A 24,312-nucleotide genomic window follows, 5' to 3' on the forward strand; every position below is an offset into this window, starting at 1 on the left:
GACGCAAAATGTCATAAACTTTTATTAATTCACATCAAATTGACTATCATGTATCAAAATATCGTAGAGGTGTATTGAGATATATTTGAGATATTTGGATTTGAGTGAAACAATATATCTTATTTAAACTTTAATGCAGCTCATATTATTCTCTCATCTACATTAAGGAGGTGCCCCGTAACGTGGGTAGATCACATTTTCGTGGTACGTTACGGGATGTAAGATCCACCACCGATTCCTAGTCCTTGCTTCTTCATACTAGAGGAACAGGATTTTTCAGTAATCCAAGGAACACATCTAAGTCCTTGTTACTTTTTATGCCTTGTTGATAGTGACAAGACTCGGCTTTGTCTACCGAGGATGATCTTGAAACAAGGAAAAAAATGAGTTATTTGTCTTCATCTATGTGATTCCTGACAAAGGGGCGCGCCTTTGGAGGGTGTTTCAACACTCCGATGGGTATAAATAGCGGGACCTTTCAATTAGAGTCAGATCCTTGCGATAAATGCAAGAGTGGCAACTGTAAAAAAATCGAATAATACTTCATCATTTCTCAATAGTGATGGAGTAATACGACATGCACTAAACTAAGGACACGGGATATACTACAATAGATCAATTTACTGGTCGCAGTAGTGTTAGGTCCCGAACAGAGGAAAAAAAAGGAGGGTCTGGTTTGAATAGTTCTTTGCATCTGTATTGAGGTCCTCAACAACTGTGCCAAATTTGAACGAATTTGGTTTTGATATGCATTTGTGGGAGATCTTTAAAGATTGTAATTATAAGGGAACAGTTGATTATCACATTCGCAAATACAGGCTATTTTCAATTCAAACTTATCAATTTAGTCGACATGACCGCCAAATTACATTGTAAGTTTATTGAGGTTTTAAAGCATTAAACAAGTCAAAACCAATCTTGACGGCAATTAACGTAAACGTTTTAAAGACATGATAATTAGTTTTAAAGAAACAGCTTTACAAACAAACCCATTAATTGTTGAAGTTTAAGATTAACTTATTTTAGTAAGTCAAAGATTTCAAAATATGCAATGTCTTGAGGTTTAGTATTTCAAGTACAAGTTTAAGGTATTGCAAGTTTTGAAAGCGCCATAATTATGAATAAAAACAGATTTATTTTAAGTTTACATTTAATTTTATGACAGATTATAGATGTTCAGTGAAGCCCCATTACCTTTACATCAATTGTAGGAACATCACAGAAGCCCAGACCTGCATGGTTTCATTCCCGGTCGTTCAACCGCGTCAAACCTTTTATGTCTCACTTCTTACGTAACCGACAGTATGCTTGAACGAGCACAAACGGATATTTGGACTTTTCCGCAGCATTCGATAAGGTCAACCATCAAATTGCTGTAGCGAAGCTTGTAAAGCTTGAAATTCATGGAACTCTTTTGGGTTGGTTCCAGTCCAGGCGAATCCACTTCAGCTTCATTTCCAATCACGTCAGGGATTCCGCAGAGAAGTCATCTTGGACCACTCATCTTCCTTTTATATGTACTTCAACGATGTCAATGCAGTGCTGGATGGACAAAGGCTTTCGTTTGCTGATGACTTCAAGCTATATTTCAAAATTCGTTCTGAGGCTGACGCTCAGTTTCTACAACAACAACTTGATTCATTCGCTCATTTGTGCCAGATGAATCGTATGACCGTAAATCCTGCAAAATGCTCAGTTATTATGTTTTCTCGGCTGAAAGATCCAAAACTCCACGATTATTCATTTTCTGGAGTACCACTGGTAAGAGTGAACGAAATCAAGGACTTGGGAATTATCCTCGACTCCCAGTTGACCTTCAAATCTCTAGGCTTTATCTTCCGGTTAACAAAAGAGTTCATGGGCATTAACAGTCTAAAGGCGCTCTACTGTGCATTAGTTCGGTCGACATTGGAGTAATGTTCGACTGTTTGGAGCCCTCACTACCAAAATGGAATTGAGATAATAGAATCAGTGCAACGGCGGTTTGTTTGATTCGCACTTCGTCGACTACTATGGCGGGATCCATTTCGTCTCCCAAACTACGAGCACCGATGTCAGCTAATTCGTCTGGATACACTTAGTACACGAGGAGACGTTGCTAAGGCTATGCTGGTTTCTGATGTTTTGCTGGGTCGAGTTGATTGTCCTAGAATCCTACAACAAATCAACTTGTATGTGCGACCAAGATCTCTACGAAACAATGCGATGCTACGACCTCAACCTCACCGCACCAATTACGGAATGAACAGTGCCATTACTGGGATACAGAGAGTTTTCAACCGGGTTGCCAGTCAATTTGATTTTAACGTTTCGCGTGACTTGCTACGTGCTAGAATTCTTAATGTTTTTAGATAATTTTAAGCAAATGTGTAGTTTTAACGTATATTAATTTAGTTCATTGGCAACAACTTATCCATCATTGGGGCCAAGAAGCCTATTGATGAAGAAATAAATAATAAAAAAAAGGTCTGTGGCATGCAAGGAAATGCTTTATAAACAAGCTGCGGGAACATAAGGGAAGCTCTTAAAATATCTTGAAAATAAGGGGAGCGTCATGGAAACCTTAAGAACTTCAAAGCGGTTCCATTAGCTTCATCAATAATCAGAAAACATAACGTAAGTCAAAAGTAATTCAGAGATGTAGTTGCCGCAAGTCTACCAATCTGCCACAGGGGTTCAACAAAAACATCACCCGCTGTTACCGATGATCAGCCAGGCTGAGGGAGGATCGATCTGTCAAACGAACACATCGGCACAACTTGTATGAGCGTCCACCTTGACTTCGTATTTAGTGGAGTGATGGTAAATTTATTAAATTAATTGATTCCTACAAAAGAGTTCTAACGGCGCCGGTGGTGTAGTTGTAAGCGTGATTACCTCTCACCCCAGCAGGCCTGGGTTCAATCCCAGTCGGCGCCGCCGGGATGTTCTGAGGTATAACATCTCTGATCACGCCTTCCTTCGGATGGGAAGTAAAGCCGTTGGTCCCCGGTTCATGAGTTGATGGGTCGATAGGTAGGGTCCAGGTGTTGGAGCTGCCTTCCTGGCACGTCGGTAGCATTGGTGCTCAGCACGGAAAACAAGATCGACGGAAAAACAAATCAAAGGAAAAAAAAAAAGAGTTCTGAAAATTGTTAGAATTTTTATGATTGCCTAGTATTATACTATAATAGTATAGTGAACTAACTATAATTTTTTTTTCTAAAATTTTAATTTTTTCGTTGTCAAAGTTAATGTTGTGAAAGTTACTAACCTTAAAATTGAAGTAATGCACTAAATTGTAAGATGGAATTATTTATTTATTTAATATTTCTCATCTGACTATGTGTTGTCTTAATGAAATTTGATAATTTGATGGGGAAAAGCCGAAATGGCGTAAAAACCCCATATCTTTTCACAATACACAATACAAAATACAAAATTAGGAACATAACATTTAACAAACATTATGTCAGCAGCAGTCAGAAGCATAAAATGTGTAATTGGCATGGTCCATCGTTGGAAGCAAACCTCGTCGTCAAGTAAAATACAGAGAACATGAAACAAAAAAGATCCAGGTAGCACATTTCTTAAGCTGTGAGAGCATTGGAATGTTACTCACCTGTTGCAAAATGTAATTTTGCCCATCATTGCACGTCGAGTTATTCCAATTTTTAGTAGATTTCATCCGTCGTGCAGACTTCGTTGAATTCGGTTACGAAACGCAGCCGCAGAAATGTTGAAATCGAAGTATTCGTAGAAGCTGTTAAAACTAGCTTACATGAATCATACAGGCCATAATTTTTTGTGCGCGTCCCAAGATGTAAGAAATTCCTTGTCCCCAATGGTCGTTCAGGAGCATAAATTTCTAATTCTCCTAGCATACTTGGAGAGTCGATACCGCCCAAAAATACCTTAGCAACGAACACTGCCTGAGCGATAGTGCGTCTACGTTCTAATGTATCAAGGCCCAAAAGTTGGCAGCAATGTTCGTATGGTGGGAGATTGACAGGATCGTTCCATGGGAGGTGGCGTAATGCATAACGTACGATTTTTTTTTCTGAACGGATTCGATTCTCGCTATCCAAATCGCTTGGTATGGGCACCAGATGACATCCCCAAATCCCAATATTGAACGCAAGAGAGAACAGTACAGTGCTTTCAGGCATGTTGGATCACGGAATTCATCAGCAATCTTGAAGATCGCGGAGACGAACCAGCCCAGGGCAGAAAGTCTCCCTAATAAAGATTTAAAAAAAAAATCTTGAAGATAAACCGAGTTGTCTATTAGCTTCAGCTATGATCTCAGAATAATGCAGCTTGAATGTAATTCCAGGATCGCGCTTATTCCTAGATCGCGGATACTGCTCACACGTTGCAAAGGTTCATTATTGATTGTATAGTTGAACTTGATTGGCTTCTGCTTGCGATGAAAAGAGATGATGCTGCATTTTTGAATACTCAGCGTGACGAAGTTCCTGGAACACCAATCCTCAAAGTCTTCGATCATATGCTGTAACTGTAAACAGTCAGTAAGGCTTCGAACTAAAACATAAATCTTAACATCATCTGCATAGAAAGAGAGACAGCCAGCCGGAATAATCAATCCAACCTCGTTAATGAAGATTGAAAATAGCAACGGTCCTAAGTTGCTGCCTTGAGGGACACCGGATGTATTGGTGAAAGAGTTTGATTGTGCTGCTCCGATTTTCACGCAGAGCTCTCGATTTGTCAAGTAAGACTTGAACCAACGAATGAAGCCCTGTGACACACCAAGCTTATCCAGTTTAGCTAGCAGGATAGCATGATCAACTCGATCAAAAGCAGCCTTCAAATCCGTATAGACTACATCTGTTTGTGCTCCTGTTTCCATATTCCGAAGGCAGGAGGATACGAATGGTGCTAGATTTGTAGAGACAGATCTCTTAGAGTAGAACCCATGCTGGTCCGGAGAAATATAGCTACAGCAGCTTGCAAATAGGGCGTCATTAATGATTATTTCAAACACTTTAGAGCAGGCACAGAGTGAAGTGATTCCGCGATAGTTTTCAATTTTGCGCTTTTCTCCTTTCTTGAATACTGGGAACATAAAGGAGGATTTCCAACTCCTAGGGAATTCACCTTGCTGCAGTGAAAGGTTGAACAACTTCGTTAATGGCTTAGTAAGTGCGGAGGAACATTTCTTCAGGATACATGCGGGGATCCCATCAGGACCAGCAGCAATCGAATTTTTCATCTTGTTAATGTCAAACTCCACTAGTTCCTCGGATATCTCAAAGATGTCGAAACGAAACACATCATTTGGCGTGTCTCTGGATGCCTCGTTCACTTGATCCGCTGAGGCAGTTGTGTCGTTGAAGGCGTGTCTGAAGTGTTCTGCCAGAAGGTTACATTTCTCGAATGGAGTGCGCGCATGTCTATCTCCAAGAGAGATTTCCGTAGGAAGGCCAACTTCGTTTCTCTTAGTGTTGACAAACGACCAAAACAATTTAGGGTTGGTGCGAAGTTGGTGCGGTGCGTGTTTGACAGTATTTTCGAAGGGCTGCTGATCGCAGTCGCTTGAGGTGACGGAGTCGAGCGTTTGACCAAGCGGGTTGTAAAGGAGGTCTTCGTAATGGTACACAAGTAGTGATTAAGCGGTTGACAATCCCAATGAAATTTTCGACAGCCTCGTCGACGCTGGGTGATTGCTCAAGCATTTGCCAATCGACTTGTTCAAGCGCATGAGTCAGTGCAAGAAAGTCTGCTTTGCGGAAATCAAGACCTAGCACATCTTCGGTGGGTTCAAAGCTGATGAGAGCATAAAGGCTGATGGACGTTTCCAACGCGGGGTGATCGGCATCAAGACTTATTAAAGGATCTGCAGCTTCAGATACCGAGCATTCCGGGAGAGCGAGCTCGTTCGCCAGTACAAGGTCAAGCAGTCGAGCATTCCTATTTAAAACGGTGTTGATTTGCGCTAAGCCATGCAGGTTGAAACCATCAAGTAGAGTGCCACATGATGCAGATATACTTGAACGAAGAACATCAACAGTTGGCAGCTGATTGTTCATGTCTGTATTCCAAATCAAGCCAGATTGGTTGTAATCACCGAGTAGCAGAGCCAAGTCATTGTTGTCCAATCGAGATAACACTGCACCAATTGAGTTGACGTGGTTTTCAATGCAGTTTAGGTCAGATTTTCGGTCCGGTGGTAAGTAAATAACGCCCACGCTAACTGTTCTGCTCGTAGTTTTGATCTTAACCCACAGTTGCTCAAGCGAAGCAGTGATCGGTGTACGGTCAAGACAGCAATTTAAGCGCTTTGCAACAGCTATGAGTTCACCACCTCCACGAGATTTAGTGCTGTTTAGACGGCTACGATCATTGCGAAATACTGTGAATAAGCTGCCGAAAAGTTGCGATTAATTGATTAGACCGTCATCCGAGAGTAGGCTGTGCGTGTGTTCGAAGCTGACGTTTGGTTTTTTCCGTGGTGTTTTTTTTTTATCTATTATCGGTTACTGATCTGGTCATAACCAGGCCCAGGAGACAATTTCTAGGTCCTTATTATTTGCCGCTGAGAAGCTGTTCCGAAGCTAAGTAGAACCTCCACGAGGCGTTCCATCATTAGTTCCATCATTAGTTCCATGATTTGTTGAGTCGCAGCGTTGAACCTGAGTATTAGCCACAAAAAGGCTTGCCAATGCACATCAAAAATCGACTATTTACATCCGAACAATTCTTTATCTCAAATCGATGGAAGACATTTCGCGCAACTACTATAAACTGGACTAGTCATGCTTCGTCTACAATTTGGACTTCTACATCAACACATGTCAGGCAGCCTTCAGATTCAATTGGCTAAACTTAGTGAGTTCGTTTCATTTTGTTAATTTTTATCTTTTCAGACCAGTAACGTTGGGAGATCACCTTTTTGTGGTGCGTTACTGGTATAAGATCTACCACCAAACCCTAGTCTTGACAATTACAAACTAGGGAATCAGGATTTTCCAGTAATCAAAGGATCACATTTTAGTCCTTGTTACTTTTTATGGCTTGATAATAGTGACAAGACTCGGGTTCTGCATTTCTATATTGTATATTTCAGATAAAAAATATTGTTTATGTTCATAGATTTCACATAATCCTTTTCCCTTTGTCCTCCTTCTTTTCCTTTCCCTCTTCTTTTTTCAGAAAGCGAGTAATGGCGCTATAGCCATATGTCATAAAAGGCTAGGACAAGAGTTAGTGCTAATGTCCCAACCGTCAGAAGAAAATGAAGCACTACACCTTTCTAGCTTTGATGCTTTCAACGACCAACCAATCATATAATTACCAAAATCGGAACGTACGGTACGAGATGTCCACGTTTCATCCATTTATTGGATTCTGAAGCACCGTGTTTAAATCTTCAATTTGATTGATTTGATGTGTTTTGAATCATCTTGCCCCTTAAATGCTGCACAGTAGGCCTGGCCGTTTTGATATGTGTGCAGTGTTCTGAAAAAACTCAAAAACTCAAATCTCATGCATGAGTTTACGCGCCTATGAGTTTTGCCTTGCAAAATTCAACGTCGCAAAAATCACCGATGAGTTTTCAGGTTCAAAAATTCATTGCCTTAATTTTTTATCGTTGTTTATTGTTATTGCTATTGTTTGTGCATCAGGGGTTGGAAAACTAACACAGCATGCATATTCATGATATCAATTGACGTTTGAGTGATTTTTATGATTTTAAAGCTGCAATGATTTTTCGGCGTTGTAGTGTGAGTGCTTGAATATGCATGAGAATCTCAAGCGTGAATTTTGTTTGCTGTGTTGGTGTGAGATTAGATTAGAAATTATAAGATAGAATTATCCGCTATTTATGATTAAAATTGCAATCTAATCCTATGATTTGCAGCTGTTTAAGGGGAGGTTTACTTGAATTTTTTCAAAAAAATTGATTTTTTTGCATAAAATGAAAGCTACAAGTGTGTAGAATATGTGGCCAAAAGGATTTTACGATTCGAAACATATTTAGCGAGTTATGGCGCTTTGAGTGAACCTTTGTCATGCGCGCTGAGGGACGCTACAAAAACTTTAAACGCTTTTTTCTCGAAACCATATTTTTTATAACAACTTAGAGCATAGGGCTTGAACAAATGATCTGATTTACAATCGGAAAATTGCGCTTTGAAGGATACTATTTTTTGTATGAATTATACCTAAAATGAAAAAAAAATGTTAGTTACTATTTTTTAAGCAAGGTCAAAGTGAGAAAAAAAGGGGTAAAAAAAGCACTAAATTTTCAAATGTCCATAATTTGGTAAATTTTTGTCGGATTTCGTTCTAGTTAGGTATAAGCCATAGGGAATATTATCAACTTTAACCACAATAAAAAAAATTCATTTCAGTTCACCACCAGAGGGTGTGCACTCGAAGTTCTGCAGCAAAACCTGACTGACACTCCTCCACGTGAGCCGCCATTTTGTTTTTTCACCTTCAAAAAATTTCCAAGTATTCAGGAATAGTGGACAAATATAATTATCGAAACCGGAAGTTCGTATGTCTTTTCATTCTCCTGAAAAAAAATTCCAAAGTTCAACTGTTTTTCAGCCAAATCCAAGTAAACCTCCCCTTAAGCAGATATAATATACTGCTGTCGAAAGTTCGTGCGAGGGGTTTTATTCCGGCAACATATGTGGAGATAATTTGAGAAAAACTATGGAAACTTTTAAAAAGCTCCAAGTACCTCAGTGAAGCTAGGTCTATCTGGCGAATTTCAGAAATCTTAAGGACAGTTCTCGTATCTGCAGACTTTTGGAAGATCTATATGCAAGAGATTAGATAAATTCAGGTCAGCTCCAAGTTATTCAGGAGAAAAAATACCAAAACCTTTAAAATATGCTAAGTATTTCAGGGACGTATAAAGACCTGCAGAGAACTTATGAAAACTTCTGAGAAATTATGAACACTTCAGAAATATTTCGGTACCCTAACAGAGGTCCAGTAAATTTTTGGAAAGTTTAAAAGTGCTTATTACAGAGCAGAACCATGATATTGTAGAATTGTAAACTTCAGAGAAGCTTCTCTGATCTGTACAGATCACAAAACCAAAGGGCAGATTAAATAATTTCAAGCTAATTTCAGCAGAGTTTTTGAGAAATTCAGGGAAATTCTAGAACCTTCAGGAAAACTCTGAGTTATATTAACATCAGAAAAATGTTAGAGTATTTTAATAATTTGATATTATTGTCATGAGAATTTCAAGAACTTAAAAAATTAGAAAAAAAAATTGAACTAAGTTGATTTGAGATCTTCAAAGCAGTTCCGTTGATTAAAAGAAAATTCGATATCGTTAAAAAGTTGAGAAATTTTGAAACTTTAGAACTTTTTTTAGAATCTTCAAAAACGCTGAGAAATATAGAAACTTTTAAATAGTTTCATGATATTCAGTGAAGCCCCAAATATATTGAGGATGATAGCTTCAGTGCCATCCCATTAAATTATGAAAATTTGCAGAGTCTTACTAAAAGTTCCGTGGCATTAGGCTATATTCCTAAAATTCTATGACTGATTCGAAAGCTGCATAAGCGTCAGGAATTTATAAAAAAATAGGGAACCTATGAGAAGCGTAGAAAATTTCAGAGATGTCCTGAGATGTTAATAAAAAAATAGTGATTTGAGGTTTAGTTCCGGAGCGATTTGAAGTTTGCATAACTTTATGAAAATTGTGGAATATTAAAAGCAATTTCATTAACTTCAGTAAAACGGGAGTACTTATAAAAATACTGAGACATTTAGGACAATCAAGAGAATTTTATGAAAATTCAGAAATATTTTGGACAGTTTTAATAACAACAAGAAAGACTAAACAATCGGACAAGCTAAGAATAAGTGTCGATAATTTAAAGGAAGCTCCATGACCTTCAGAAACATCTAGAGAACATCAGTGAAAATCTTTTTTTTTAACTAGTTCGTTTATTTACTAGGCTCAGTCCAAGGTTGCAAATACTCATTTCAGCTAAAACAATGTTTTTATTTTTTTTAATTATGAGATAATTGGATGCCATGATCATATTTTGAATTGGTAGGATACAAGAAGAGGTTGCAAAGAATGTGTTTGACATATTAAACCTGTTTATTTCACTTCATGAGAGTCACAATCAGCGATTTTTCAGAAACTCACTAACTCACTCACTCACTCACTCAGCGATCAGAAAATCGCTGATTGTAACTCATAGAATGCAAAATTTACAGGTTTTATATTTTAAACGCATACTTTGTAACCTCTTCTTGTAAGTTACAAGTAAAACATACCATCATACCATCTTTTGGTTTTATTATTCCGAAAAACATTATTTTAGCTGAAATGAGTATTTGCAACCTTGGCTCAGTCATGTGTGACACTTTGTGGAGCCAAAAATCCGTAATTTTTTAATTAACAATTTTTTTTTTTTTCCTTTGGTTTGTTTTTTCCGTCGATCTTGTTTTCCGTGCTGAGCACCAATGCTACCGACGTGCCAGGAAGGCAGCTTCCACACCTGGACCCTACCTATCGACCCATCAACTCATGAACCAGGGACCAACGGCTTTACTTCCCATACGAAGGAAGGCGTGATCAGAGATGTTATGCCTCAGAACATCCCGGCGGCGCCGACTGGGATTGAACCCAGGCCTGTTGGGGTGAGAGGTAATCACGCTTACCACTACACCACCGGCGCCGTTAATTAACAATTTAAACAACAGTAAATCTAGGTAAGTATTGGGTACCAATAACTCGTGGCGGGCGCGAGGTTAATGGGTAACAATTTCGACTGGAAGGAGCTAGGTAGGAAACTGGTTTCTTAAGCCTCCTTCAGATACTACTGTCGAACGGTTGACCAAATGCTGGCTGGGCAGGGGCAAGTAGCACAGAAACAGGTGGATAATAAGACTGGGACACAACAAAGGAGGGGATGGTCACATCAAACTATAACATCAGACAAACAAATTAATTCCCAATACATATCCTACTTCACGAAAGGGTTGTCTACCTTGGGCCACTAGGGTATCCAGCAGCGCCGATGGTGTAGTGGTAAGCGTGATTATCACTCACCTCATCAGGCCTCGGTTCAATCCCAGTCGGCACCGTCGGGATGTTCTGAGGCACAACATCTCTGATCTCGCCGTCCTTCGGAAGGGAAGTAAAGCCGTTGGTCCCTGGTCTATGACTTAATGGGTCGATAGGTAGGGTCCAGGTGTGAGAGCTGCCTCCCTGGCGTCGGTAGCATTGGTGCTCAGCACGGAAAACAAGATCGACGGAAAACAAATCAAGAAAAAAAAATAAAAACTAGAGTATACAACAGCCGGGTATCCATCATGACCGGTTCTGCACCAACATATATTGCTGCCAAAGAGGTTTATTCTGGAGAGATGTACGTCTAGTGAGTAGTGGTTGGGCATAAGTCTTGATATCACGCGAATGAATTCCCGACTTACATCCAGACCTTTAAACCACGCTCTCGAAGAAACATTTGGAGTAATGGTATGTAACCACCGTCCAAGAAAATTAATGGTCCGCTCGTTTTGCCAACTTAGAAGAGAACTCTGACGTGCTAATGGGAATAATTCTTCATGTGAAATTCTTCTATCATAAATCTCGCCTTGTTGTGAGCCCACCTTTGCGAGAGAGTCTGCCTTCTCATTGCCTGGGATTGAGCAATGTGAGGGGACTCATACAAAGGTAATCATAAATGATCTTTTGACCAGCAAACTCATCTGCTACCTTACCTTCGAAAGGAAATAAGATAAGTGGCTACCTGATTTCATCGACCGAATAGCCTCAATCAAACTGAGACTATCCGAGAGGATGAAGTAATGGTCCGTGGACATGTCGGAAATCATCCTCAATGCGAAGTTGATTGTTGCTAGCTCAGCAACATAAAGGGAACAAGGTTCCTGAAGTTTCCGGAAGGCGGTTGAGTATTCCTAGAAGACACCGAAGCCAGTGGATCCATCAATGCGTGATCCATTAGTGAAAAATCTTCTATTGCAATTGACTTGTTGGTACTTTTCAATGGGGGGACCGTAGTTAGTGAAGCATACACGAGGGGGGCTATAGCACGGAAAGCTAATATCCGATGATATATAATTAAGGTAGATTCGCATGAATCTAGACTGGGTGCTCAATTCGAGCATTGCTTCGAAGTTTTCAATCACAAGGTTGTAACTGACCCTACATTTGATCAAAACTCTTAATGAGAGCTCCCAGTAACGGTTCTGCAGGGGTTGTAAGCTCATATTGTGTGTTGAATGCATACAGCCAAGGGCAATACGTAGACAACGATGTTGAACAAGTTCCAATTTGTTTAAGTGGCTTTTTCTTGCCGAGAGAAAGCAAAAAGAGCCATACTCAAGACCTGAAAGAATAGTCGTTTTATATAGTTTAATGAGGTCTTCCGGGTGAGCACCCCACCGTGTCCCGGAAATTGATCGTAGAAAGTTGATCCTTTGCTGACACTTTTGTTTCAAATACGTAATGTGGGTATCCCAAATGAATTTTGAATCAAACCAGACTCCAAGGTATTTGAAGGTCAAAAATTGGGTAATGCCTCTGCGCAAAAGATTTAGACGCAGTTGGGCTGGAAACCGCTTCCTTGTAAACACTACCAATTCAGTTTTTTTGCGGTGATAACTCTATCTCCAAATTTCTGGCATAGAAGGACAGATTATCTACACACTTAGAAATAACTACTTTTACACGAGACGTAATCCATATTGGACGTAAATCATAGAACGTAAACAAACATTTCATGTAAAATTAAGTGTTCTAAAACCGAAACATCAACTAGTCGACGAAGAGAACGTTTGATTGAATTGATTTTCACGTTTCTTTTTTTTCTTTTAGAGTTACCGCCGATGCAATTTTTTTCCAATCAATATTCCTCGTGAGGTCAAAAGGAACTTGAATTAACAGATTTGATTTTTGACGACCACATTTGATTGAAATAATAATTTGTAAGTGATCACTACCATGGGGATCATTGATTACCTTCCACAGACAATCTAATGATAGTGAGTTAGAGCACAAAGATATATCAAGACGGCTCTCCCGAGCAGGAGGTTTTGCTATTCGTGTTGGTTCACCAGTGTTCAAGATGGACAGAAATCATCGCACAAATCATAGAAAATACCCTCTCTATTGTCATCGTATGATTTGCCTCAGCCAGTACCGTGTGAGTTCATAGCGCCCAGTATTAGAACTGGAGATGGGGGAATAGTAAATGAACTCCAAAGCTGACGATGGTTTTTGGAAGTCCTTGGAGGGACATAAACAGAAGCTATGCAAAGATCTTTGTTCTTCACATTTACTTGGCAAGCGACAATGTCAATGCCTGAATTTGTTGGGATTGAGATTTTATAGAAGGGGTAGCACTTGGGTGAAAATCTTTGATTTGTTTTTATTTAGCGGGACAAAGAGGGTCTTATGAAGACCAAGTCTCAAGTGCACCGACCACACTCCAAAAGGTGAGTGGAACATGGTGATCGATATGAGAACTTCTATGAAAATCTAAATCTAGATCTATATTACGTATTTCGTTTTGATTCCAGAAACATAAATGGGGAGGTTAAGATATTTCAGAAAAACTTCAAAAGCTTCACAGAAGTCCAGAGATTCTCAGAAAAACTTCAAGAACTTCATAAAAGTTCATGGAACTTTATCAAAGATCCGAGAGCTCTGCGAACATTTCACGAACATTGGGAAACTGGGGGAATATTTCAAAGAAGTTTCGTAAGCCCAACAGGCTCTGGGACTCCAGAATAGTTCTAAGAATTGCAGAAAATTAGCGCAGAGAGAAGTTCAGGGAAATTCCCAGATTTTCATAGAACTTCAAAGATGTTAAGAAAATGGAAGCTTGAACATTTTAAGGACAGTTTATTAAATTATTTGCAGTAGGATAAGTGTGTCAGTCATGACACTAGTGCTCCAGTTTTTGATTCTAAGACCTAACTCATATTTGAAATCAATTGTCATGGTTTTATTTGTGTAGATGCTGACAAAATCTCTTTTCAAACCTTGCATCGAAAAACATTTGGTAAGGATTGAATAAAATTAAGACTTAAGATAGGGCTAATAATATAAATGACCACTAGGGCCAAAAACTGGCACACTTACCCTTAAACAACCAGGGTAGAAGAAAATATCACAGCCGCGCCGGTGGTTTAGTGGCAAGCGTGATTGCCTTTCACCACAAAGGGCCTGGGTTCATTCACAGTCGGCGTCGCCGGGATTTTCTGAGGCATAAAATCTCTGATCACGCTGGTAATGCCGTTGGTCACCGGTCCATGAGTTGTTGGGTCTATAGGTAGTGTCCAGATGTAATAGTTGCCTCCCTTGTGTCGGTAGCATTGGTATCTACCGGAAAACAAGATCGACAGAAAGCAAATAAAGGGGGGGGGGGAATATCCCAAGTAACACATAAAACATCTTTTGAAAAAGAATTAGAACGGATTGTTGTATAAATGTATTATAAGAGATGCAGAAAACATCCTACGTTATATATGAGGTTTAAAGATGTTTTCTTCATACTTCTTCGATTCAACATTTTCCAAAATAGTTTTCTTTTGCTTTTATCTTAAAATGTTATTTGAACGTGCATCTTACTGTTTTAATACCACTATAAAACTTGTCGTATACAAAATCAATCCAGATTGACGTAAACATTGACGGTGCCATTGAGCCGGACTGTCTCTTCATGCCGTGATTGACAGTTTCTTATGAGGTATTCGGAGGTTTGTTATAAAGAAAGTTGAAAATACTTTTTTATGACATCTCATAAATTAATACAACTGAAAATGTGCAGGTTGTCTTATAAGGAGTTGAAAATACGTTTTAATTACATTCTGGCTATTAGATGTACGCTCTGCTACTAACAAAACGTCTTCATGATGGATCGAAGGCGTGTTGAACGAGAAAATAATTTTCATGCCATTGGCAAGAACATGATAGATACTTATAACAAACCTTTCATCAAGCGGTGTTGGTCTAGTTAGGTAGAAACAAGTCTACCACGCCAAGGACCAGTGATCGAATCCCATGCTCAAGATTTTTTTATTGTTTTTTTTTGTCGCTGGTTTTTATGATGTTTCCAAAATACATGTTATAAGACCAGTATTTAGTTGTATAAGCTCCGCGTCTTGCGCTTTTTAGGTTGCATAAATGTATTAAATGATGTATATTAAAGTATTAGTGATTCTTTGCGTTAGTCATTACAAAGTATTTTCAACTTCTTTATGACAAGCCGTGTTGCTTGGGATCTCAGTCATACGAAATTCTGATATTGACACCAAAAAAATTATATGATATGGATTAGCATTACATCAGAGGTAAAATATCATGAAATAATATCAGAAATGTGTTCCCGAAATATAGTTCTAATATAAAATTAAACAATCACGATATCAAATCAATAACAAAAAACTAAATGTAAGTTCTTTGTTTGCTATTCAAATACCATAATTTGGTTTTATAATGGTATTCAGCATGCAGTTTGTTGCTATTATTTATTAATATTTTACCTCAAGCTCATCCATATCAACTTAAGATATTAATAGAAAAGTTTCTACTCGAGAACTGCAAAAACGTTAGATTGGTTTTAAGAATTTCAGGAAAGAACAGAGAACCTCAGGGCAGTTCCGGCACACTTTAGAGAAATCAGATAAATAAAAAAAAAGTTTCGAGAATTCCAGCGACAATAATCAAACATCGGGAGTTTCCTTGAATTCTAAAAAAACGGAAACTTCACTACCGTGAGATGAGAATGCGACGTAAGCGCCACCATGTTCAATTTTAACTTTTCACGATACTCGAGTGATTTTAAAGCAAAGCGGCAATGTGACGTTAGCAGTTAATTTTCGGAGAATCAGTGAAATTGTTTCACTGTTTCTACACATAAGTCACGTCCACCATACATTAGTGCTGATAAATTAAAAGCTTTTTCAAACCTCAACATGCGTATTTTTAGCTTTGTTTAGATCATATTCAGCTGGTCCAGTAATAATTTTTATAACTTTCGTAATCATTGCGAGGTTAAACAGAAGTGTGTGTTTTCTAAACATGGATTTACGTCACATTGTGATCTCACGGTAATTTAGAGACGATCCATGGCCATTCGAAAAATTTAGATACTTTAGGGAAGTCCAAAAAAGTCCAGAGAAATTTAAATTTTTTGAAAAGAATCATTGTGAGCAAAAATACTTCAAGACAGTTTAATTAACTTCAGGAAAATTTTGGGTTCTGGTAGGTAGATAGGTAGTTCTGAAGACCTCAGAAAATTCGAGGAAATTTTTACAGAAAATTTGCTTGGTGTTCTCTTCAGCGTTTACTTTGTATTCTCCCGAGGTACCCATGAAATTATCGTCGAATTTCCATAAATTTTCTTAAAATCTCCTCAGAATTCGCTTCGAACGCTTCTTTGGATTCTCCTAATTTATCTCCGGAATATCTTTGAAGTACTTCTCCGAGTTCCCTTGAAATATGCCTCAAAATGTTGGAACTATCTTCTGAATTCAATTTTCTTTAAATATTCCCCGGAATTACCTTAAACTTCTTCTCAATTTTTTTTTCTCTCTGTTCGGGACCTAACACTACTGCGACCAGTAAATTGATCTATTGTAGTATATCCCGTGTCCTTAGTTTAGTGCATGTCGTATTACTCCATCACTATTGAGAAATGATGAAGTATTCGATTTTTTTACAGTTGCCATTCCTGCATTTATCGTACTCGGAAAAAATCCGTTCCCGAAAACGGGAACGGACCGTGAACTAAAAATCACGGCCAGCTATCCAGAACAAAATTGTCTCAAATATACACCGTGAACTATGGTTCACGGCTGTGGCTCACGAATATGGGAACTCTTTTTTTCCCGTGTAAGGATCCGACTCTAATTGAAAGGTTCCGCTATTTATACCCTTCGGAGTGTTGAAACACCCTCCAAAGGCGCGCCCCTCTGTCAGTCAAAATTGGATTCCTTAGCAACAAAATTAAGGAATGTCACCGATAATGACCATGCATCAGAACCCTAGTCTTAACCACTTCAACCTAGAGAACAACGAATAGAAGATTAGGAATCACATAGATGAAGACTAACTAACTCAGTTTTTTTCCTTGTTTCAAGATCATCCTCGGTAGACAAAGCCGAGTCTTGTCACTATCAACAAGGCATAAAAAGTAACAAGGACTAAGATGTGTTCCTTGGATTACTGAAAAATCCTGTTCCCTTAGTTTGAAGTAGTCAGGACTAGGAATCGGTGGTAGATCTTACATCCCGTAACGTACCACGAAAAGGTGATCTACCCACGTTACGGGGCATCTTCTCAATTAGAAACCTTTCGAAATATTTTTCAGAATTTTCATTGAATTAATTTTAGAACTCCCTTTGAATTTCAATCCTTCCTTTGTAATTCTACTCACATTGAAAGTTTTAACAATTTGCAGTTCTCCTCACAAATTCCATAGATTTCTCCTCAGCTTTTTCATTGCCATTGACAGCCATCACTCGATTTTGAAAACATTATTTTTGACATTGTCCTGGAAGAATTTACTCTCACATCGTCAGTGGCAAAGATTAACCTGGTAACAGAAAATGTAATTTTGTAGTTGGTTTTCCAGCACTGGCCCAACGAATTCACCACCAAATAGATTCAACGAAAATGGAGGTGAACCAACGCGAGTTGAGAGAACAAATTCTTTCCAAACACCTGGAATTTCCAGACCTGTCGCACCGGCAGTTGGGAAAAATGTTGAACATTCACCATTCAACCGTCTCCAGCGTGTTGAAGCGGTTCCAGGAGCGGTTGACGTTGGACCACGGCAAAGGAGCTGGAAGAAAACCGGAACCGGAAAACAAAAAGACGGAGGGAAAGGTGAAGCGGATGATTAAAGCAAATCCCAACGTCTCAAGCCGTGATTTGGCTAAAAAGATCGGCATGTCGCAGAGCTACGTCCAGAATGCAAAGAAGAGAGCTGGACTACATACATACAAGGTACAGAACTTCCCAAACCGCGATGAGCGGCAACAATCGACGGCTAAAAATCGGGCACGGAAGCTCTACGAGAAGATGCTGACAACATATGGCTGCTGTGTGATGGACGACGAAACGTATATAAAAGCCGATTTTAAGCAAATTCCGGGGTTGGAGTTTTTCACCGGCAAGAGCACGTTCGATGTGGACGACAAATTTAAGAAGAAGAAAATGTCGAAGTTCGCCTCCAAATATCTCATTTGGCAGGCCATCTGCTCTTGCGGACTGAGGAGTGAGCCTTTCGTGACAAAGGGCACAGTAAATGGCGAGATCTACAAATCTGAGTGCCTCCAGAAGCGCCTTTTGCCGTTCTTGCAGCAGCACGACGAAGATCCGCTATTTTGGCCAGATTTGGCATCATGCCACTATTCTAAAAGTGTCCTGGAGTGGTATGAGGCCAATTCTGTCCATTTTGTTCCAAAGGACATGAATCCGCCAAACTGTCCGGAGTTGCACCCGGTGGAGCAGTACTGGGAAATAATGAAGCGGGAACTTCGGAAGAGCAAGAAGACAGTCAAAGACGAGAAGGACATGTTAAGAAAATGAAAAAAAACTGAGAAACTGGTACCGGATGACACTGTAAAGACTTTGATGGAGGGCATCAAGCGAAAATGCGTTCAATTTTACACTCAAGGCTCCATCGATTAACTTTTCTTTTGATTTTTGAAGTAAATATATGTATAAAACTACCCTAAAATTTTGGTTTGATTCTAAACATTATAAGAAAATTGGCATGACATTTTCGGTGTCGCAATAATTTCGTGTTCGCCCTTTAATCATCATTCATCAACTCGTCTTTCTGCACAGCTTAAGACTCCATCATTCATGCCTTTGATGTGCGTGAAAAGAAGGTGGACGGAGGTCTTTGTTCCTTTCTGAGAAAATTGAAACCGACGTACAAAAACGCCGCACCCGCATTCGGCCCATTCAACGGTCAATGCAATTGATAAAAGCAAAACACTGAAGTGCCGAACCGGTCAAATCGAAAAGGTATCGACGCATAGGTAATTAAATCGCTTTTCTTCGGACTAAAGCTGCTGCTGCCGCTGGTCGGTAATAAATCTAACGGCAGAAAAAAAAAATGGGAAAATCAGCAACAAATGGGATACCCTTCAGGGATCACCAGAACCGAAGCGCCGCCGTCATATGCCCAAGTCGGGGTGAGGTGCGCCCGTAATTACGCGCACAATTGCATGTTATCGGCACTTAATAGAAACTTCTTTCCTTTAATAGGTCCCTGACATTTTAAGTAGCATTTAGGCCTCGTAAAACACAATGTTATCATGTTGCGGTAGCTTTTAAGGTTATCTCAGCGTCAGCAGCAGCTCCGTAAGCAACTTGCAAACGGCAGCTGGGCTGGCGCTGAAGCAAAATAAGAGAAACAATCGTAAAGGCCTTCTGATTCATCGTAAGATTTCTCCGTTCAGTTTCTTACTGTTTCTCTCTGTCTCTGCCGTTGTCTTCTCCATTTGCAGATTCTGAAACCGGTGGGTTATGTTCCGAATCGGTACGGGGATCGCTTCATTCCGCGCCGATATGCCCAAACCAGTTCGAGCCGTTTCTTGGCGGAATGCAAAGCCGATAGAGACACCGACGTGATGCGTATGGTAATGGCATGACCTCCGGGATCGCCGGGATCGAGCTCATGGAGTCAGTCGGACAAACAAGTCCTCTAATGGCGGTTTGGTTTTGCTTTCAGAAGGAACGGAAAGGCTACTGGAGGTCCCACTCTTTTGCTACGGTATTTAATGATATGTTCAACCTGAGCCCGGCGACGGATAAGATTCTTAACTTTCGCGACGCAACTAATCAGGAAATATGCAAACGGTTGGAGATTAGAAAGCCGCTACTGCTAAAGCAGGAACCAATGTACAAGAACGAGCACAAACTGGACTGGAGCTGCCAGCCCCGATCGAAGCCGCTCGCTTTCATCGAGTCGGTGCACGATCTGCCCAGGATCAAGGTGAGTCGTTCCTTGTCTGATGGGGGTAAACAACTGCAATAATAATCTATCTTTTCACATCTTTTGTTCCATCACACCCAGGTGGAGTACACGAACATTATCGACTGGTCGGCCAAAGGGCAAATTGCGGCACTTTTCAGCAAGAAGCTGGTTATCTGGACACCAAACACCGAAGTGACGATCGCATACTGTGCCTTATATACGACGGCAATTGCGTTCAACCCTGCGGGAAATATGCTGGCCATGGCCACATTCACCCTATCGCGACCGGTTCTCCGCCTTCTGACTTGCTTCCTCCCGAACATCAAGGTCAACGTATCGAAAATGAAAACTTTCTCCTATCTTGATACAGATATCACCTGCATGGCGTGGCATTCCAGGGGTCAATATCTTGCCTGCGGTCTCGGTACCGGTCAGATAATGATAATTCGTGTCAGTGATTTCGTGCACATGCATCCGACAAGCGTAGAATCCACGCACAGCATCAGGGTGGTTATGCTCAAGTTTTCCAAAACGTCCAAATATCTGGCCTCATCGGATGAGTCCGGCCGGTTGTACATCTGGAGCTGGAATTCCAACTGCAAACTGAGCCCGTTGACGGTTTGGATCAGTCTCGACGGAGTGGCTCTATTCGATTGGCACCCGTGGCGCGAAGAGGAGATCATTATCGGTAAGATTAATTTAGAGCCAAAGGTCTCTGTGCTGCCCGTAGATGCGATCGTGCTAAATAGCTTTAACTTTATTAGCTGATACGGAGCCCGTTACGATCGCACTGTTTCACGTGCCCAGCCGCAAGGTGCTCTCGTTTCATCGCCGCCGTGACGTGGACTGCGTTATCACGGCGCTGGCATTCAATAAGATTTCCGGCGAGCTGGTCGTTTCCTACTCGTATCCTCGTAAGTATTAATTAAAGACGATTAAAATTAAATGCACGCTCCCGTTGTAGCTGATACTCGCCGAGCGATGGGATCGTACCGGTGCGGCAGGAATTTACGATCAAGGACGATAAGCTACGGGTTTCTACTTTGTGGTTGGCTTACATAGATTCAATCACATCCCGAGCGGTGACCGTGACCATTTTATGGCATAATTATAAAATTATGTATTGATTTGGTGAAGCCGGGTAATCAGTGCTCGGGTTGATTATTTTTTCTGTAATTGCAAAACGCCCTTTCCCATTAGGAAGGCTCTGGAGATTTGAGGCGAATTTAATGGAGTTGTTGGTTTGATTACTTAACGTTCAACTCCTTGATAAATAATAGCAGACCAGAAATTAATTTTTATGTTACGTCAAACCACTCCCTGCATCTCTTGCTTGTCAGAAGTTTGAGAAAATTTAGTAAAATGATTCTTATTACACTACCATTTTTCAAATTGCTATTTCTTGAAGCACAAACATCCACATTAGCTGTCTTTTTTTTCTTGTCTGTTCAAAAGAATATTCATTTGATTTTTTTTTTTTCAAAGTTTAATAATATCTATCGACAGCGAGAAAAATTAAAAACACTAATACTCATTTCAAAAACAGAAATTCATGGTCAACGGATAACATCATTTAAGATGCAACTTCCGGTTTTCAAAATACCTTATCAAACACAATATTATGAGTTCTTTTGTAACGGAGAAGATGGATTTGTTGGCCACGAAATAAAAAAACCATAGCTGCTGAATCACAATATAACCCAGTTTACTTGAAAATTTTAGATTAAATCAAATTTATATGACTTTTTTCGTGGTGAATAGATTTCAATAAAATTTGCACAGATTAAAAAAAAAAGAATTAAAAAACAAAGATGCAGTTCGTTTGGTTTTTTGCTTTACAAAAAATAACGTTTTTAAAAAGGTAGTCAAATAATAATATATACAGAGTGGTTCAGAATAACTGCCGCTGATTTCATAAATATACAATTCTCAATGGATAAAATGGGTATATCTTCAAGTATTTTTGTTTTAAAGTGTGTACAAATATCAGCTTGTATTGATAGTAAGATTTGAAATTTCATTCGTTTTCGATTTTAAGCAGCCGTGGACGTGAAAATGTAGCATGACACAAACCTGCAAAAAATCGTGTGTTATCTTTTAGAAACTGAAATCTCTTCGAAAGAATGAAAAATTTATTTTTCGCATTTAAAGTAAAGTCTGGATCGCGCAATAATTGGTCAACTTCAAATTGGTGTATTTCTGTTAAAAATGCATAAAAAAAAACCTGAAATGCTGCATTTGGAAGTTGAGTGTATATACAATGGTTTCTATGATGAATTTTCACCGTTTGCTCTCCAGTTTTTAAAGCGAGAGGAGCAGCGTGTCAAAATTTTGCTTGCGCAGCAAGAGAGTCTGACGTTCTCACACGCCAAGTTGACCGTGTCAAACGTTTTAAAAGTGTTCGGGGAGCGTCTGTCGACCGCCAGGAAGCATGGAAGTGGCGGTAATCGTATTCCGGACGTGGCAGCGACGACGAAGAAGGTGGCGGTATATAAGCGGAATCCTAACCTGTCCATCCGGGACGTCACTGGCTAGCTCAATGTCTCCCATACTGCTGTGCAGCGGGCCAAGAAACGAGCCGGGTTGTCGACGATTAAGACGGTGAAGGTGGCGAACCGAGATTACAAACAAAACACGTCGGCAAGGCAGCGGTCCCAAAAGCTGTATACGAATCTGCTCACAAAGTTCAACTGTGTCGTCATGGACGACGAAACTTATGTGAAGGCGGATTTCAAGCAGCTTCCAGGACAAGAGTTTTATACCGAATCAGGAAAAAGGGAAGGTAGCCACCTTTCAATTTTCAAAACCATCAAACTTTTGAAGTTCCCGAAGAAATATCTCGTCTGGCAGGCCATATGCTCGTGTGGTCTAAGAAACGGCATTTTCATTACTACGGGAACCAAATAGATCTTCGTCCAAGAGTGCCTGGAAAAGCAGCTGCTACCATTCCTAAAGCAACATAATAAACCTGCGTTGTTCTGGCTGGACTTGGCGAGCTGCCAATATGGGAAAAAGGCAATCGAGTGATACGATGCCCACAACGTGGTTGTGATACACAAACACCACAACCCTCCCAACAGCCCAGAACTTCGCCCTATCGAACGGTGTTGGGCCTTGGTCAAAAGGAATCTCAAAAAACTAATAAATCCGTGGGAAACGAGCAGCAGTTCAAGTCTAACTGGGCGTTCGGCGGCGAATAAGGTTGTTGAGACCACTGTGCAATATTCAATGGAAGGGGAAAGCACGGCAGTCCAGATTTGGCAAACCAAAAGAATAAACGAACATTTTTTCCTATAAATATATGATTTAAACTACCAAAAGAAAAATAAGCAGATTTTTGTGATATAAATTTTGACTGAAAGAAACGATTTTTTTCGACCAATTTTTGCGAGTTCCAGTCTTTAAAAAAAAGATGCGTGGAAAATCCGTTCAATATCCGAGATAAGATGCATCGCCACGACTCCAAAAGTGCTGAAACTAAAACGTGACACAGCTGTGGTTCATTTTTGTGACAAATGTGGCTGGTAATTAAAGGTAAAGGCAGAAAGATTTGAATTAAAGTGTGCTCACTCAGTTCACCTCACTCTGCATACGCTCTATGGACGCTGGTTCACAAGTGGACGCCGTATACACGGACTTCAAGGCGAATATTCTATGCCGACGATGTTAAGATCTTTATGATCATCACGTGCACTGAGGATTGCCTGGAGTTGCAGAGGTTATTAGATTTGTTCGAGGACTGGAGCAAGCGAAACCTACTCGATTTATGCATAGCCAAATGCAACACAATATCATTCCGCAGGAAGCGGCAACCAATCAATTTCAACTACAGCATGTGTGGACAAACTCTCGAGCGCTTGTATCAGGTTAGGGATCTCGGTGCGATATTGGACATCGAACTCACTTTCCGACCGCATTACGAAGACGTGATTGCAAAAGCCAATAAACAGCTCGGCTTCATGTTTAAGCTTGCTGATGGATTTCGTGATCCTCTCTGCCTGAAGTCCCTTTTCTGTGCACTGGTTCGATCTATTTTGGAATCTTCCGTGCTGGTATGGTGCCCGTACAACAGAAACTGGATTGACCGTATCGAGGCGGTGCAGAAAAAGTTTGTGCGCCTCGCTCTTCGCCACTAACCCTGGCGTGATTCGTCAAATCTTCCTCCATATGAACATCGTTGTATGCTGTTAGGCATCGATACTCTGGAGAAGCGAAGATCCAATTTGCAAGCCATCTTCGTCGCTAAGGTAATGACCAATGAAATCGATGGCCCAGATATTCTTGCTGAATTGCACGTATATGCGCCGCAAAGACCTTTGAGGCAACGTAATTTCCTGCACCTTGCTACCCGTAACAG

At 40.1% G+C, this 24,312-nt stretch overlaps 2 protein-coding genes across 3 annotated transcripts in view; one reads left to right on the forward strand and one right to left on the reverse strand.

Moving 5' to 3' along the window:
• Nucleotides 1–24,312, reverse strand: part of LOC135709354 (uncharacterized) — a 465,653-nt gene that overhangs the window by 430,994 nt on the left and 10,347 nt on the right. The gene's annotated exons all lie outside the window — the stretch shown is intronic.
• Nucleotides 1–24,312, forward strand: part of cort (cortex) — a 175,730-nt gene that overhangs the window by 139,316 nt on the left and 12,102 nt on the right. The window contains exons 2-5 of one of the 2 annotated variants that reach the window (XM_065231662.1): nt 19,486–19,617; nt 19,710–19,973; nt 20,055–20,643; nt 20,720–20,869. In XM_065231662.1, coding sequence (XP_065087734.1) covers nt 19,486–19,617; nt 19,710–19,973; nt 20,055–20,643; nt 20,720–20,869 — 1,135 coding nt within the window. The remainder of the gene's footprint in view (nt 1–19,485; nt 19,618–19,709; nt 19,974–20,054; nt 20,644–20,719; nt 20,870–24,312) is intronic. The other variant, XM_065231663.1, reaches the window with a different exon arrangement.

The sequence above is a fragment of the Ochlerotatus camptorhynchus genome, unplaced genomic scaffold (assembly GCF_037179485.1).
Source record: "Ochlerotatus camptorhynchus isolate MF236.1 unplaced genomic scaffold, CSIRO-AGI_Acam_v1.1 ptg000358l, whole genome shotgun sequence".
NCBI lineage: Eukaryota > Metazoa > Arthropoda > Insecta > Diptera > Culicidae > Ochlerotatus > Ochlerotatus camptorhynchus.